Source organism: Bos grunniens, chromosome 28, assembly GCF_055505025.1.
Source record: "Bos grunniens cultivar Pamir isolate PY7600 chromosome 28, Bosgru_T2T1.0, whole genome shotgun sequence".
Taxonomy (NCBI): domain Eukaryota; kingdom Metazoa; phylum Chordata; class Mammalia; order Artiodactyla; family Bovidae; genus Bos; species Bos grunniens.
In genome coordinates, this window is record NC_141192.1 from 16,486,876 (window position 1) to 16,501,255 (window position 14,380).

General features: G+C 52.8%; 2 protein-coding genes across 54 annotated transcripts in view; both read left to right on the top strand.

Annotated features, from left to right (window-relative positions):
- CAMK2G (calcium/calmodulin dependent protein kinase II gamma) overlaps positions 1 to 5,352 on the top strand; it is a 55,380-nt gene extending 50,028 nt beyond the window's left edge. For 37 of the 50 annotated variants that reach the window (XM_086381972.1, XM_086381983.1, XM_086381977.1 and 34 more), the window contains 4 exons: positions 363 to 438; positions 794 to 888; positions 2,585 to 2,829; positions 3,320 to 5,352. In XM_086381972.1, the coding sequence (XP_086238098.1) occupies positions 363 to 438; positions 794 to 888; positions 2,585 to 2,817 (404 nt within the window). In that variant the 3' untranslated portion in view covers positions 2,818 to 2,829; positions 3,320 to 5,352. Of the gene's footprint in view, positions 1 to 362; positions 439 to 793; positions 897 to 2,584; positions 2,830 to 3,319 lie in introns of all 50 variants that reach the window. The other 13 variants (XR_015156798.1, XR_015156802.1, XR_015156799.1 and 10 more) reach the window with 1 other exon arrangement.
- Positions 5,353 to 5,966: 614 nt separating this feature from the next.
- On the top strand, positions 5,967 to 14,295 carry NDST2 (N-deacetylase and N-sulfotransferase 2). Of its 4 annotated transcripts, XM_086381969.1 has the most exons (16): positions 5,967 to 6,091; positions 6,741 to 6,838; positions 8,222 to 8,261; positions 8,342 to 9,674; positions 9,875 to 9,962; positions 10,249 to 10,403; positions 10,590 to 10,775; positions 11,040 to 11,168; positions 11,298 to 11,480; positions 11,567 to 11,663; positions 12,297 to 12,420; positions 12,549 to 12,723; positions 12,904 to 13,074; positions 13,175 to 13,284; positions 13,482 to 13,584; positions 13,692 to 14,295. In XM_086381969.1, exons 4-16 carry the CDS (start codon positions 8,670 to 8,672, stop codon positions 13,815 to 13,817), a joined length of 2,652 nt encoding a protein of 883 aa, XP_086238095.1. In that variant the 5' UTR covers positions 5,967 to 6,091; positions 6,741 to 6,838; positions 8,222 to 8,261; positions 8,342 to 8,669; the 3' UTR covers positions 13,818 to 14,295. The 4 variants fall into 4 exon arrangements, with proteins under 4 accessions (XP_086238095.1, XP_086238097.1, XP_086238094.1 ...); XM_086381971.1 differs by lacking the exon at positions 10,590 to 10,775; XM_086381968.1 differs by lacking the exon at positions 6,741 to 6,838.
- The last annotated feature ends 85 nt before the right edge of the window (positions 14,296 to 14,380 follow it).

Sequence of the window (14,380 nt, forward strand, 5' to 3'; positions counted from 1 at the left end):
GAGCCTGAACCTGTGGGGATGGGATTCAAAGACTGAGGGCAGAGTATTTACAGGGTGTCAGCCTCCTTGGCTTTAAAGACAAGAGTGTTTTCTGCATCCTGGTTATTGATGGAGAGGGAGGCAAAGGCCAGAGGATCATAAGGTGGGCTTTAGGACAAAAGGGTCATTAGCTCTGTGGACAACAGAGGGCAAAGGGAGAGAACGGTGGGCTCGCTTTTCCAGAGAAGGGCCTTAAAGAGAGAAGAGGGATGTCTTTGTCAAAGAAATCACAGGGGATTCTCTGATGGATTGGGGAGGGCTTTGCGTCACTTGGGAGAATCCCAGTCTCACATGGGTAAATTGCTGGATTTTTCCCCCTACAGTGCGGAAACAGGAGATCATTAAGATCACAGAACAACTGATTGAGGCCATCAACAATGGAGACTTTGAGGCCTACACGTGAGTAGAGACCCATTTCCTTGAGATCAAAGTCATCTCTCAAGCCTTTCCCGCCTTTCAAAAAGCAGCTGGGATCCAGGGAAAAGAGAAGGCTGGGCCTTGGGCACAGCATCTGAGTTAAACACCAGGCCCCTGGGAGCCCTTCCAGGTAGACGTTGGTGATTGAGCCCACCCGTGGTGCCCGGGCTGGTGGGTTGAAAAGGTGGAGCCAAGCTGCTCAGCTGGCAGGGCCCTGAGATCTCAGCCATCTTGTCAGGCCCAGCCTACAGCTCACCTGCTGCCGCTGGAGGAAGATAGACAATAATTCTCATAAAAGACTGACGGGCTGCTTTTTTTTTTTTCTCCTCCCCTGTAGGAAGATTTGTGATCCAGGCCTCACTTCCTTTGAGCCTGAGGCCCTGGGTAACCTCGTGGAAGGGATGGATTTCCATAAGTTTTACTTTGAGAATCGTGAGTGGGTTCGTGCTGCCGAGATACTCCTGCCTGCCCCTCACCCCCTTGCCTCTGTCCCTGCTCACCTTCTCCTCTTCCCAGTCGCCCGCTTTTCCCTTACTGGGCCTGCCTGCCGCACTCTGGTCTGTGTGCTTGCCTCCGGGGCGCTGAGGATGGTCTTCAGCTGGCATCTCCAAAGGCCCTCCTCCCAGAGCCCCGTGTGCCCCTCTGTTCTGCAGCAGTGCCGCTGTATAATAATCAAGGCCACTGTATTTCTTTAAGCCTTACCTCTTTCCAAGGCACTTGGAAACCATGAGAGGTTAGGTTGAGATGATATCAACGAGTAATAATGAAGCTCTGTGTCTGCAGGTTTCACAATAGAGGAAATTAAAACCAGGATAAGAATGTGCAAGCAAGTAACAGGGCACCGTTGGCGACTGTGAGGTCGGAAGTTGTGGCTAGGGTCCTCCTTCCAGCCACTGAGGGAGACAGGAGTCCTGGCTAGGGGTGGGTGGCTGGGGTGTTGTGCTCCAGACAGTTCCTGGAAGTCCCAGAGCATAAGAAGCTAATTCATCACCTCCTCCCATCTTTCTTTCCACTAAGACCATCCCTCTCCTTATTTTTTTTCCTCATCTTTCCCACTTTATCCTTGGCCTTCCCTATCCTGCCCTGAATTTTATTTTCTCACTGTTTTCTCTGCTAACTACCATTCTCTTCATGTCTCAGCTACAGTTATAAACCCTAGGTTATCTAAGTAAGTCTATTAGCCAGAAGCAATTCCAGAGCTCACAGAAATTCTCTGAAAGGTCTTGTGTAGCCCCTAACATTCGAATTGAACTAAAATGTGAATCTCAGTAAAAGCAACACAGTTCATGGTGTTTGCTGATAATGGCCACACATCTTCTTTTGGTTTCCCCCCAGAGGATCCTGGGGGCTCTGGGAGTACCCTCAGCTTGGTGCTTTGCTGACTTTATTTTTTTTTAACTTTGGACCTTTATAAAAGTCAAAAATCAATTTTGAATATTTTAAGTTCCTGGTTTTACTCTACAGCCCTAGTTATGGACAAGCCAACCCTTATGAGGGCTTCCCAGATGACTCAGAATGGTAAAGAATCCACCTGCCAAGACAGGAGACAAGGATTTGATCCCTGGGTCGGGAAGATCCCTTGGAGAAGGAAATGGTAACCCACTCCAGTATTTTTACCTGAGAAATCCCATGGACAGAGGAGCCTGGCCTGCTACAGTCCATAGGGTTGCAAAAGAGTCAGACGCGACTGAGCACACACAACGCTTATGAAATCTAAACCCACCTGTCGGGGTAGAAAGATCGTCACAGGCTTTCGTTAAGATAATCTAGAGTTCAGATGTTGTGTGGGCAAATTACTTCACCTCCTTGAGCCTATTTCCTTATCTTATAACGAAGAAAATAATATCGACCAAGGAATATGGCTCATGCATGTAAAACCCGCAGTACATTGTCTGATTAAAATACTAGCTGCTGCTAACACTGCTCCCCACCTTTCTCTTCCTTTTAAATAATTGAAACTAATCTAATGGGGTTTCCCAGCCTCTGGAGAGTGTATGGGGGAACTTGGCGACTCCCAGAATGGTTACTGGAGAGAGGGTGAGACTTGGGAAGTGCAGGCTGGGAGGAAAATGCCCGTCCCCAGGCCTGACGCCCTCCTACCTACCTCACCCCGCCCTGCCCACTACAGTCCTGTCCAAGAACAGCAAGCCCATCCACACCACCATCCTGAACCCACACGTCCATGTGATCGGAGAGGACGCGGCTTGCATTGCCTACATCCGCCTCACCCAGTACATCGATGGGCAGGGTCGGCCTCGCACCAGCCAGTCGGAGGAGACCCGGGTCTGGCATCGCCGGGATGGCAAGTGGCTCAATGTCCACTATCACTGCTCAGGGGCCCCTGCCGCACCGCTGCAGTGAGCTCAGCCACAGGTGCACCTGGTGGGGCGCGGGGGGCTGGGACACGTGGGGTCAGAGGAGGAGGAAGGGGCTGAGAGGTGGCCTTGGGGGAGGACATTCGGGCCGTCCCAGGAGCGCAGTGAAGGCCGGCAGTGTGGTGGGTGCAATAAGTTATGCTCTCAAGTCACACAGACTTGGGTCTGGCTCCATGACACTACATTGGGTGACCTTGAACAGGTTACTTCCCCTCCCTAAGCCTCATTTGCCTCAGCTGTTAAAAAGAGGGAAGGAGCGAGCTGTGCCTGCCTCCTTTGTTGTGAGATTTAAATAAGGTCCTTTTAGGTAAAGCAGTCAGTAAGTGCTCAGCAAATGGGAGGCGATGTTCTGTTTAAATACTAGCTTCCCCCCTCATCCTCCACCTTCTCAGGCAGAGTTGACCACGTGTATAATTGTGTTTAAGTCTCTGGAACTCCTGTGTGCGTACTGTCCTCTGTCCTGTTACCACGTCTGTCCTGTTTGACAGGGGCATGAGGAGATCCCAGCCGGAGGTCAAACCTTCGCAGCCAGTGGCTCTGGAGGGCCTGAGTGACAGCGGCAGTCCTGTTCGTTTGAGGTTTAAAACAATTAAATTACAAAGCGGCAGCAGCCAATGCACGCCCCTGCATGCAGCCCTCCCGCCCGCCCTTCGTGTCTGTCTCTGCTGTACCGAGGTGTTTTTTACATTTAAGGGGGAAAAAAAGAAAAAAAAAAAAGATTGTTAAAAAAAAGTGGGATCCATACCATGATGTGTTTTAAAACCATCGACAGCCCTTGGGCTGGCAAGAAGGCAGGAGTCTGTGTGATGCCCATCCTGGCACAAGCAGTGGGCTCACCCACCAGCCCTGAAGAGGTGAGCTCGGCCTCTGGCCTCCATGGACTCGGGACCAGGCAAGAACTCTGACAGAGCTCTGGGGGCTGTGTGATGTGACTGCAGCCTCTGAGATGGCCTGCCTGCCCCAGGTCTCGGAATGGACTTCTTCAGAATTTGTATACGCGCCTAGAACGAGGCTTATGAGAACACCGTGGCCAACAGACCTTCTTGGGAGAGAATGTGGAGCTCCCAGCCTGCCGTGGAGGCAGCTGAGAAGCAGTGGCCTCAGGACTGAGAAGCAGGGCCCGGACGTTGCTGTACTCTACCATTTAGCGTAGAAGGGAAGAGAATTGGTGCTGCAGAAGCGTGTCTGCTCCGAAGCTGATGAGAAACCTCGTGTTAGTCTGACATGCACTCACTTACTCATCCATTTCTATAGGATGCACAATGCACGTGGGCTCTGATCTTGAGGCCCAATCCTAGCAGCTGGGAAGTGGGAGGGGTTGCCGCTTTGCTTTGTGTTTGTTTTCTTATAACTTAGCAAAGAGAGAGCCAGGCCTTGGTCTGGGCTCCCCCTGCCACCTTTGGCAGTTCTGTTTCCGTGCTGACTTGGACCATCTTTGTCTTGCCTTCTCTTGGTGGTGGTCCCTGTGTTGACTCTCATCTGGGCCTGGGCCCTCTGCCAAGTGCCCCTGTGGGATGGGAGGAGTGAGGCAGCGGGATTGAGTTGACGGTTGTTTCTATGCATTCAGGCTGCCCTCAGGGCTGCCTCCCTTCTTACTCTTCCCTTGCTGCACGCCAATCTCTTTTCCTGTCTTTGAGACTGACTTGACTACTCTGGCAAGAAGAGGTATCCTCTATAAAGAGACTTCTTTACTGACCAACTGAAGTATAGACTTACTGCTGGACAATCTGCATGGGCATCACCCCCGTCTCACCTGCATGTACCCAAAAGAGATATCCAGAGCCAAGGCTCCTACCTTCGTTGTCCCTCTCTGTGCTCAAGGAGTTCCATTCCAGGAGGGAAGAATGTATACTCTAAGCAGATAGCAGAGATGATAATGGAGGAGCAATTGGTCATGGCTTTGGTTTCCCCCCAAACAACTGTGCAGGTCTGTCTGCACAAATGTCTGCACTATTGGGGGAGAGATGGGTAGACCCCAGCTCCCTGGACTGCCTTAAGGAGGCACAGGAGCTGGGAGAAGAGGCAAAGCTACAGGTTTACCTTGGAGCCAGCTGAGAAGAGAGCATACTCACGGGTGCTGGTGCTTGGATTTAGCCAGGCTCCTCCGAGCACCTCCTGCATGCCCCAGCCCCCGGGTCCCAGCCGTCTCCCGCCCTGCAGCCTGCAGTACCAGCACGCAGACACCTTCACCACAGGGTTTGGTTTTGCTGGCTTGAAGACAAATGGTCTTAGAGTTCATTAAGACCCATAGCTTCATATGGCTGCTCCAGCCCCACTTCTTAGCATTCTTACTCCTCTTCTGGGGCTAATGTCAGCATCTATAGACAATAGACTATTAAAAAACAACACCACCACCACCTTTTAAACAGGAAATGGAAGGCATTTGATGCAGAATTTTTGCATGATGACATAGAAATAATTTAAAAATAGTGTTTGTTCTGAATGTTGGTAGACCCTTCATAGCTTTGTTACAATGAAACCTTGAACTGAAGATATTTAATAAAATAACCTTTAAACAGTCCATTGTGTTACTGCTGTGGGAGGCTTATGCCCAGAGGTTTAGATTTAACAGCCTGGGTTACAAGGCTTCTGGTGGAGAACTGGACCTTCTCCCACTCCTTTTGGACCCATTTTAGAATAAAACTTCCTCCTAAACTAATCGGCCTCCAATCACCCCACTGGATTGCTGAGGCGAGTTTGGGATTGGGGTTGGGGAGAATTTGCGCTCTTCGGAGGTGAGCTCCGAGGCTCGCCCCGCCTCCGGGCCCCGCCCCCGTCTAGGGCCGCCCCGCCCCCTCCCCCGCAGCCCCTCAGTGTGCCGGCCCGGCTCCCCCTCCGCCGGGCCGAGTGGAAGATCCCGCACCCTCGTCCCGCCCCGGCCTCGGGAGCCCCGCCGCCGACGCTCGCCAGGCTGTGCCACCGCGCGGGAAGGAGGGGGGCGCCTCTCCCGGGGGCGCGCGGAGCCGGCTGTCTCTGAGGTCGCGGCTCAGCCGAGCGCTGGGGAGCACTGTTCAGCAGCTCGGCGCCTCGGCCGCGCGGCTGGCAGGCCCAGAGGCGGCGGGAACCCGAGCGGGGCCGCGAGCGGCAGCGCGCCGCCTCCCCCTGGTGGGAGCGGTGGTTGGGCCCGGCTGCGGCAGAACGTTCGCTCGGAGATGGCGGAGCAGCCGCGACGCGGCCCGAGGCCCCGAGAGCAGGGAAGCCGGGCAGCCCCGGGACGTGGCGGAGCCCGGGGACAGCGGGGACGCCGCCCAGTCCGCCGGGTGAGCCGCCCTTGAGGAGACCCCCGCTCGGAGTGTGGCCCCCGCCCACGGTCCCCGCAAGCTCTCCCTTCACAGATTTCCCTCAGTGTGGTCACCGAAACCGCCCGCAGGGGCGTCCCCGGCGGCCCCTCGGGGCGGCCCGCGCTCCCCTCCCCCTGTCCCTTCCGCAGGCCGCCCTGGTCGTGGCCTTATTCCTCTTGGCTGGTCCCCTTTGCCCCGGGTGCCTCCTCGCCTCGGGGCTCTTCCAGCCCGACGCCCGCCCCGATGTCACCGCAGACTCTCCTCCGCGCGCCCCTAGCCCCTTCTTTCCCCTTGAATGCTTCACGCCCTCCTCTCTCCATACCCACCTGTGAACCCACGTCCCCCCTAGCTGGGCCCTCCGTCCATGACCCCAGGTGCCAGCGCCCCACGCTCCTGTCGCTGCTCGGTCCCCCTCCTCCCGCGGCATCTGCACTGCTGGTCTCCCAGCGCGGGGCCCACACCCCCGCCTTCCTCAGCCCCCACCTCAGTTGCTCTTCTCCCGCTGTTGCGCACACATTCAACAACCCCTCCCCGGCCGTGGTCCAGCTTCGGTATTTATCGTCCCACCTCGCGCCCTCCCCCAGGACTTTCTCATCACCCCTTCTCTGAATATTGGTGCTTCTTCTAGGTCCGAAGCTAAAATGCAGTGGTTAAGAGCAGGGCTGGAGCTTGACAGGCCTGACTTTGAATCCTAATTCCTCCATTGACTGAGCTGTGTGATCCTGGGCAAGTTACTAAGCTTCTCTGGACCTCAAATTACTCATATGTAAAACGGGGATATTACTTACCTCTTAGGACTGGTGTGAGCATTAAATATAGAGAAAGCTCTTGGAAGAATGTCTGGCAAAGATAAGCCCCCAGTAAATGTTAACTATTATCCTTAACATTATGAGTGATCACCCCCAGTATCTACTTCCCCCACTGTACAGTGATTTCTTCTCATTACTGTGTTTACTGCAAAAAGTTTCCTCTTAGGATTCACCCCTTCCCATCACCATTTTGATCCTTTCCCAGCTCTCTTTTCATGCCAGTTAGTTTTACTCAAGCCAAAGCTGAACTGTTCTTAAACTGTCTTTCTCAATTCTGAAGGACCCCTATCTCTGCGTAATCACCCCAAAATGTGTATGTGTGGGGAGTGAGTGGTAGAAATTGCCAGCCACTGGCCTTACTGGAAATGATTAAGATGGGGAGAGTGACAGTAAAGCTTCTAGTTGGTCTTCTTAAGAAAGTCTCTGAAATGTAGAGCTCTTTACAACTATTCTCCGATGGTACTTTCTCCTTTCTCTGTTATTGATTGGATACTACTTAAGCTCCTGTTGCTGTCTGCCACCCAGCCCTACTCAAGCTTGCTCTGTTTCTGTAATAGGACTCAATCCTTCATGTCTGTCTCGGCTGGCTCAGGACCCTTCTGAGCTGTTTAGTGATGAGGATGTAGTACCATCCAGGCTAGGTTAGGAAGGAGAAGCAGAGTGGGTAGGGAGACAGACTCTGGTTTCACCTCTCTAGCTTGTCTTAGGTGCCAGTGATATGGCCTACTCTGGGGCTGCATTTTTATCACCCCTCCTGACATTGGCACAGGTGAGGTAAAGAGCAGGGGTGAGTAATTTTTCACAAGGAGTGGGGAAGAGAATCCTCAGGTTCTGGGCTTGGAAAGTAATAGAATGATTAGCTAGCACCATTTGTCTTTCCTCTTGAATTCCCCTATCATAGTGTCCACTGAACTGCAAGTTCGTTAGTGCTGTTAGCCTGAGATGTTGGGTTTGATAGATGAGGGAGATTAACAGGCACATGAGTTTCCTCTTATCTGATATTTCGTTGGAACATGGGACTTCTGGGGCTTTCCTTCCCTTCTTCACAGGAAGACCAGACCCCCTACTGGCTGACCAACTGCTCAGTCACAGGCTGGGAACTCCTTTCAGAGCAGGTTCATTTTCAGCCTCCTGGGCTATTTGGCCTCTTACTGATGGGAGATTTGTTCTCTTCCAGACCTTGGATATACTGCTTCAGTTCTGAACTTAGTTCAGGGAGGAGAATTTAGACAGCATTCTAAGAAAGGGAACAGGCTGTGAAGCTAAGGTATGAGACTCAGATTGTGTTGTTCTTCTACAGGAGCTTGTTCTTGGAGAACAGACCATCCTGTGAGCAGGAGGTAAGAGAGATGGGGTGAATGGGGGGGATGGATTAATGACAGTTTCGAGGAGAGAAGTAATGCACCAGTTTCTCTTACAGGTTGTGAGGAACTCTGTCTGACATCTGATGTGACAAGCTCAGACCGGACCAAAGGTGGAGCCTGACTAGACTTGCATCCTGAAGGCATGGGCCAGTGGGCCATGGTGACCTGAGACCAATGAACTCTGTCCAATTGCCCCCTGTTGCCCTTTCTACCTCCTCTACCCTATACTAAGGGGACTTGTTTCCGCCTTCGCAGGGAGCTGACCCTGCGGGAATCCCTTTCCCCTCTTTTCATATCCTTCTACCCTCCCAGAGAGCCTCAGCCTATAGAACTCCTACCTCCCATCCCCTGAGGTGGTCCCCATCCCTGCCTCACCTCCCCGCCATGCTCAAGCTGTGGAAGGTGGTACGCCCAGCTCGGCAGCTGGAACTGCACCGCCTCATACTGCTGCTGATTGCTTTCAGTCTGGGCTCCATGGGCTTCTTGGCTTACTACGTATCCACCAGCCCCAAGGCCAAGGAACCATTGCCCCTCCCCTTGGGAGACTGCAGCAGTGGCGCAGCGGGTGGTCCTGGCCCAGTTCGGCCTCCAGTCCCACCCCGGCCCCCCAGGCCTCCAGAGACAGCGCGAACTGAACCCGTGGTCCTTGTGTTTGTGGAGAGTGCATACTCGCAGCTGGGGCAGGAGATCGTGGCCATCTTGGAGTCTAGCCGTTTTCGTTACAGCACTGAGCTGGCACCTGGCCGAGGGGACATGCCCACACTGACGGATCATACCCGTGGCCGGTATGTCTTGGTCATTTATGAGAACCTGCTCAAGTACGTCAACCTGGATGCCTGGAGTCGGGAACTGCTAGACCGGTACTGTGTGGAGTACGGTGTAGGCATCATTGGCTTTTTCCGAGCCCATGAGCACAGCCTACTGAGTGCCCAGCTCAAGGGCTTTCCCCTTTTTCTCCATTCAAACTTGGGGCTTCGGGACTACCAAGTGAATCCTACAGCTCCACTCCTACATCTCACACGTCCCAGCCGCCTGGAGCCTGGGCCACTACCCGGTGATGACTGGACCATCTTCCAATCCAACCACAGCACCTATGAACCAGTGCTTCTTGCCAGCCTTCGGCTGGCTGAGCCCCCTGTGCCAGGACCAGTGCCTCGCCGGGCCCGGCTTCCCACTGTGGTGCAGGACCTGGGGCTTCACGATGGCATCCAGCGGGTGCTGTTTGGTCACGGCCTCTCCTTCTGGCTCCACAAACTAGTTTTCGTCGATGCCGTTGCATACCTCACTGGCAAGCGCCTCTGCTTGGACCTTGACCGTTACATCTTGGTAGACATCGATGACATCTTTGTGGGCAAGGAAGGTACCCGCATGAAGGTGGCTGATGTTGAGGTCAGTCTTTCTTTTTCCTGACTCCAATTTCTTTCCTTACAAGCTGTTTCAGGCTCTGTCCTTTCAGACTCCCTCCCTTGATTCTAAGCTTGTCATAGGTAATGCTCCCTGCCCTTTTACAGGCAAGAAGAATGCGACTTCTCAATTTTCTCCTTAGATTGCTCTCTCCTGATTTCTCATGTTCCTGCTACTCTTCCCAGGCCCTGTTGACCACGCAGAACAAACTCAGGACCTTAGTCCCCAACTTCACCTTCAACTTGGGCTTCTCGGGCAAGTTCTATCATACTGGTGAGCTCGTTCGCCTGTTCCTTCAGCATATCAGTCTTAGTTTGATCTGTCCATCGTGGGCAGACAGGTTGGAGAAAGGGGGCAAGGTTTGGGGTCAGAATGCTATGAGGAGGGAATTTCAGTTAGCATGGGTGGCTGGAGGGCAGGTTGGCAATAGGGAGAATAGTCCTAGGTGGGCAGAGGTCAGCCATGTTGTCCCAAGGATGGAAAGCGGTTCATGTTGGTACAGAACGAAGGAGGACCAGGGCCTAACTGGCTGTGGTCAGTGGTCAGTGTGTGGTCATAGGGACAGAGGAGGAGGATGCTGGGGACGACATGCTGCTGAAGCACCGCCGAGAGTTCTGGTGGTTCCCCCACATGTGGAGCCACATGCAGCCACATCTGTTCCACAATCGCTCCGTGCTGGCTGACCAGATGAGGCTCAACAAACAGTTTGCTCTGGTGAGACCTTGGATCTCTTCCCCATACTTTTCCCCAAAGCTAATGCTTCCTTTTCAACCTTTCCCTAGCGGAGTACCCTTTCCTTGTCCTTTCCTATTTTCTTTCTGTAGAGGCATCCCCACCCCCTTTACCCTCTACTCCCCAAACCTCACCAGGTCCTGGTGAGAGTCTATGCCCCATTGCCAGGAACATGGGATTCCCACGGATCTGGGGTATGCTGTGGCCCCCCACCACTCCGGCGTGTACCCCATCCACACACAGCTCTATGAAGCCTGGAAATCTGTGTGGGGCATCCAGGTGACCAGCACTGAGGAGTACCCCCACCTCCGCCCTGCCCGCTACCGCCGTGGCTTCATTCACAATGGCATTATGGTGAGGGACTCCCAGTACAAACCTCAATCAAACTCCCACAATCGGCCAGCCTCCAACCTGCATTATCCAAGCTCGTCCATAATAATAGGGGGTAGAGGGGTGAAAAGTCATAATGCATAGAGCAAGAGCTTTATTGCTGTAACTTCAAGCTGTCCTCTATAAACCCAAGGAATCCTAAAGTGCCTCAAATCTTCTGTCCTTCATCTAGTTGTCATTCTACCTTCCAATCTCATCTCTCCCTGTTTTTTCTTTTTTTTCTTTCAGGTGCTGCCGCGGCAGACATGTGGTCTCTTCACTCACACAATCTTCTATAATGAGTATCCAGGAGGCTCTCGTGAACTCGACCGGAGCATCCGAGGTGGAGAACTCTTTCTGACAGTGCTGCTTAATCCGGTAAGGTGCTGAGAGGAAGGGCTAGAAGATGGGACAGCCGGTGTTTGCAGGCTGAGACTTTTGCTCACCAAGCCCGCTTTTGAAGTGGGGTAGGCTCTCCAAATCTGACATGCAGGCACCCCCTTTCAGATCAGCATCTTTATGACTCATCTGTCTAATTATGGAAATGATCGGCTGGGCCTGTACACCTTTGAGAGCCTGGTGCGCTTTCTCCAGTGCTGGACGAGGCTGCGCCTACAGACCCTTCCTCCTGTCCCTCTTGCACGAAAGTACTTTGACCTCTTCCCTCAAGAGCGAAGCCCCCTTTGGCAGGTAGAGGTGGAGCTCAGGCTGACCTAGAGACATGATGGGGGTGGCTGTTGAGGAAAAGATTATCTGATTATTGGCCTCCCCTTCAGAATCCCTGTGACGACAAGAGGCACAAAGATATCTGGTCCAAGGAGAAAACCTGTGATCGGCTCCCCAAGTTCCTCATTGTGGGACCCCAGAAGACAGGTGAATCATCCTTAGCCAAGTTCTGTTGCCTTGCCTTAAATCCAGAGAACTCTCTGGCCAAAGAATTTCCTTCTCATACCACCCCTCATTAATCAGTCCCTTGAGTGACTCTCGTTTCGGCTGTGCTGGGTCTTTGTGGCTGTGCGGGCTTTCTCTAGTTGCGGCACGTGAGCAGGGACTGCTGTCCAGTGTGGTGTGTGGTCTTCTCGTTGTGGCTTGTTGTGGAGCACAGTCTCTAGAATGCGTGGCGAGCAGGTTTAGTTGCTCCACAACATACGGGATCTTCCCCAGCCAAGAATCAAACCGGTGTCCCCTGCATTGTCAGGCAGATTCTTAACCACTGGACCACCAGGGAAGTCCCCTTGAGTGATTCTTAACCTGGTTGTATATCAGAATTATGTCTTTTTTTGTTGTCATTGTTTTTTTAAAGATCCACAAGTGATTCCGATGCACAGTCAAGGCTGAGAACCATTTTAACCCTTCCCTGGACCTCTCTCTAGCTTTTCTTTTCTCGCTGTAGTTTGGCTAAAGGGTGTTTTACTACCCAGAGTGATTGTTTTCTGACCTCTTTCAAGCTGATGTTGTTGAGCTGGATTCTCTTCCACCATGGCCTGGACTTTCTCTCCCATTTAGGGACCACAGCTATTCACTTCTTCCTGAGCCTGCATCCGGCTGTGACTAGCAGTTTTCCTAGCCCCAGCACCTTTGAGGAGATTCAGTTCTTCAACGGCCCTAATTACCACAAGGGCATTGACTGGTGAGACCTGGGATGCTTCTCAGAACATTCCTTTCCTCTTAAACCTCCCCCATCCTGCTTCTACCAGCACGGGCATCTGGCCCCTTCTCTATGCAAATTGTCTTCCTCTCCTCTCTACTACTTCCTAGGTACATGGATTTCTTCCCTGTCCCTTCCAATGCCAGCACTGATTTCCTATTTGAAAAAAGTGCCACGTACTTTGACTCAGAGGTTGTACCACGGCGGGGAGCTGCCCTCCTGCCACGAGCCAAGATCATCACTGTGCTCACCAACCCTGCTGACAGGGCATACTCCTGGTACCAGGTGAGTCTGAAGCTAGGGACACATTAGAAAAGAAGTGGTGACCGCTGGAGAGACAGGAAGGAGTGAGGGTCGGGAAAGGAAGCTAGCACCTTGGGGAGGGGTCTGTCTACCAGACCAAGAGGAAAGGCAGAGTAATTGTCAGGTCACCGATTCCTTCCCTTCCTATCCCTTGTCCTTCAGCATCAGCGAGCACATGGAGACCCAGTTGCTCTGAACTATACCTTCTACCAGGTGATTTCAGCCTCCTCCCAGGCCCCTCCAGCACTTCGCTCCCTACAAAACCGTTGTCTTGTCCCCGGCTACTATTCCACTCACTTACAACGCTGGCTGACTTACTTCCCCTCTGGACAGGTACAGTTCCCCAGTAGCCCTCACAGGGGTCCCCTTCCTTTTCCTGTCAGCCCAGTGGCTTCTAAGGAATATAGAGGGAACCACATCCCTGTCCCTTTAGTTGCTGATTGTGGATGGGCAAGAGCTGCGTACCAACCCAGCTGCCTCAATGGAGAGCATCCAGAAGTTCCTGGGTATCACACCCTTTCTGAACTACACACGGACCCTCAGGTGGGAGAGCATGACCCAGGGGAGGATGACTCTGGGGGAAATGGGGACGCAGGTTGACCATGTCTGTTTGGAAGAGAAATGAATTTACCCTGTCTTGCAAGGAGAGGCATGTGACCCTGTGGGCTGGGAGAGGTAGTAGTGTTCATTTGTGGGGCCTGGATTTCTTTTCTGTTTTATGGCCTTTTCCTGTTGAGCAGGTTCGATGAAGATAAGGGATTCTGGTGCCAGGGACTTGAAGGTGGCAAGACTCGTTGTCTAGGAAAGAGCAAAGGTCGGAAGTACCCAGATATGGACGCTGAGGTAAGGAAAACCAGGGACAGGGTTTCCCTCTCCACGTCCAAGAGCTATCTGATCCTGTCCACTCCTTACTATTCTTACTCCTCTGACTTCATTTTTTCTCCTGTTAGTCCCGCCTTTTCCTTACGGATTTTTTCCGGAACCACAATTTGGAGCTGTCAAAGCTGCTGAGCCGGCTTGGACAGCCAGTGCCCTCATGGCTTCGAGAAGAACTGCAGCATTCCAGTTCGGGCTGATGTATCAGCCTCTTGTACCAGCAAAAGCCCCCGGCTTCCCTAAGGGGCAAGCCCAGAGCAGGGCAGTCCCTCCCCCTTCTACCTCAGTGGCCTTCAGGCCTGGGATGGCTGAGAAGGGTAGGGCATCCCTTTCCCATAGTTTTGGGGTGTAATAAAGGGGATTCCCTTGATACCCTGCAAGATGGTACTAGGCACCTTTGGCCCATGGTCTTGGAAGGTGGAGGGAATGAGAGGGTCCAGGCAGAGGGTAGAGGAATGTATTAATCCAGTGCTTTCCCTCTTCATCCCCAGCAGTGTATCTACCTATACTGGCTATGGGAGGGACCCCTTACCGTGGGATCAATGGGATCTACCTGTGGCCCGGCCTCCCTAATGTCATTCACATTGAATGGGGATGAGGTCGGACGATGGCTCATAGAGCTGAGTATGAGCCCCAGCTGTGGGCTAGAAATGACTTTAATAAACGTTCTTATTTTTCTGTTTTGTGTGCCTCGCTGGAGTGGGAGAAACCTAGAATAAAGGAAGTATCCAACTTTTCCTCTGCCCTAGTTCAAGGTTCATCC

Bases quoted from the DNA above. Each gene is read 5' to 3' on its own strand.
- NDST2 (XM_086381969.1), top strand. From the start codon at position 8,670: ATGCTCAAGCTGTGGAAGGTGGTACGCCCAGCTCGGCAGCTGGAACTG. The intron at 11,481-11,566 runs GTAGAGGTGGAG...CCTCCCCTTCAG, and splicing joins AGCGAAGCCCCCTTTGGCAG to AATCCCTGTGACGACAAGAG. The intron at 13,075-13,174 runs GTACAGTTCCCC...CTGTCCCTTTAG, and splicing joins CTTACTTCCCCTCTGGACAG to TTGCTGATTGTGGATGGGCA.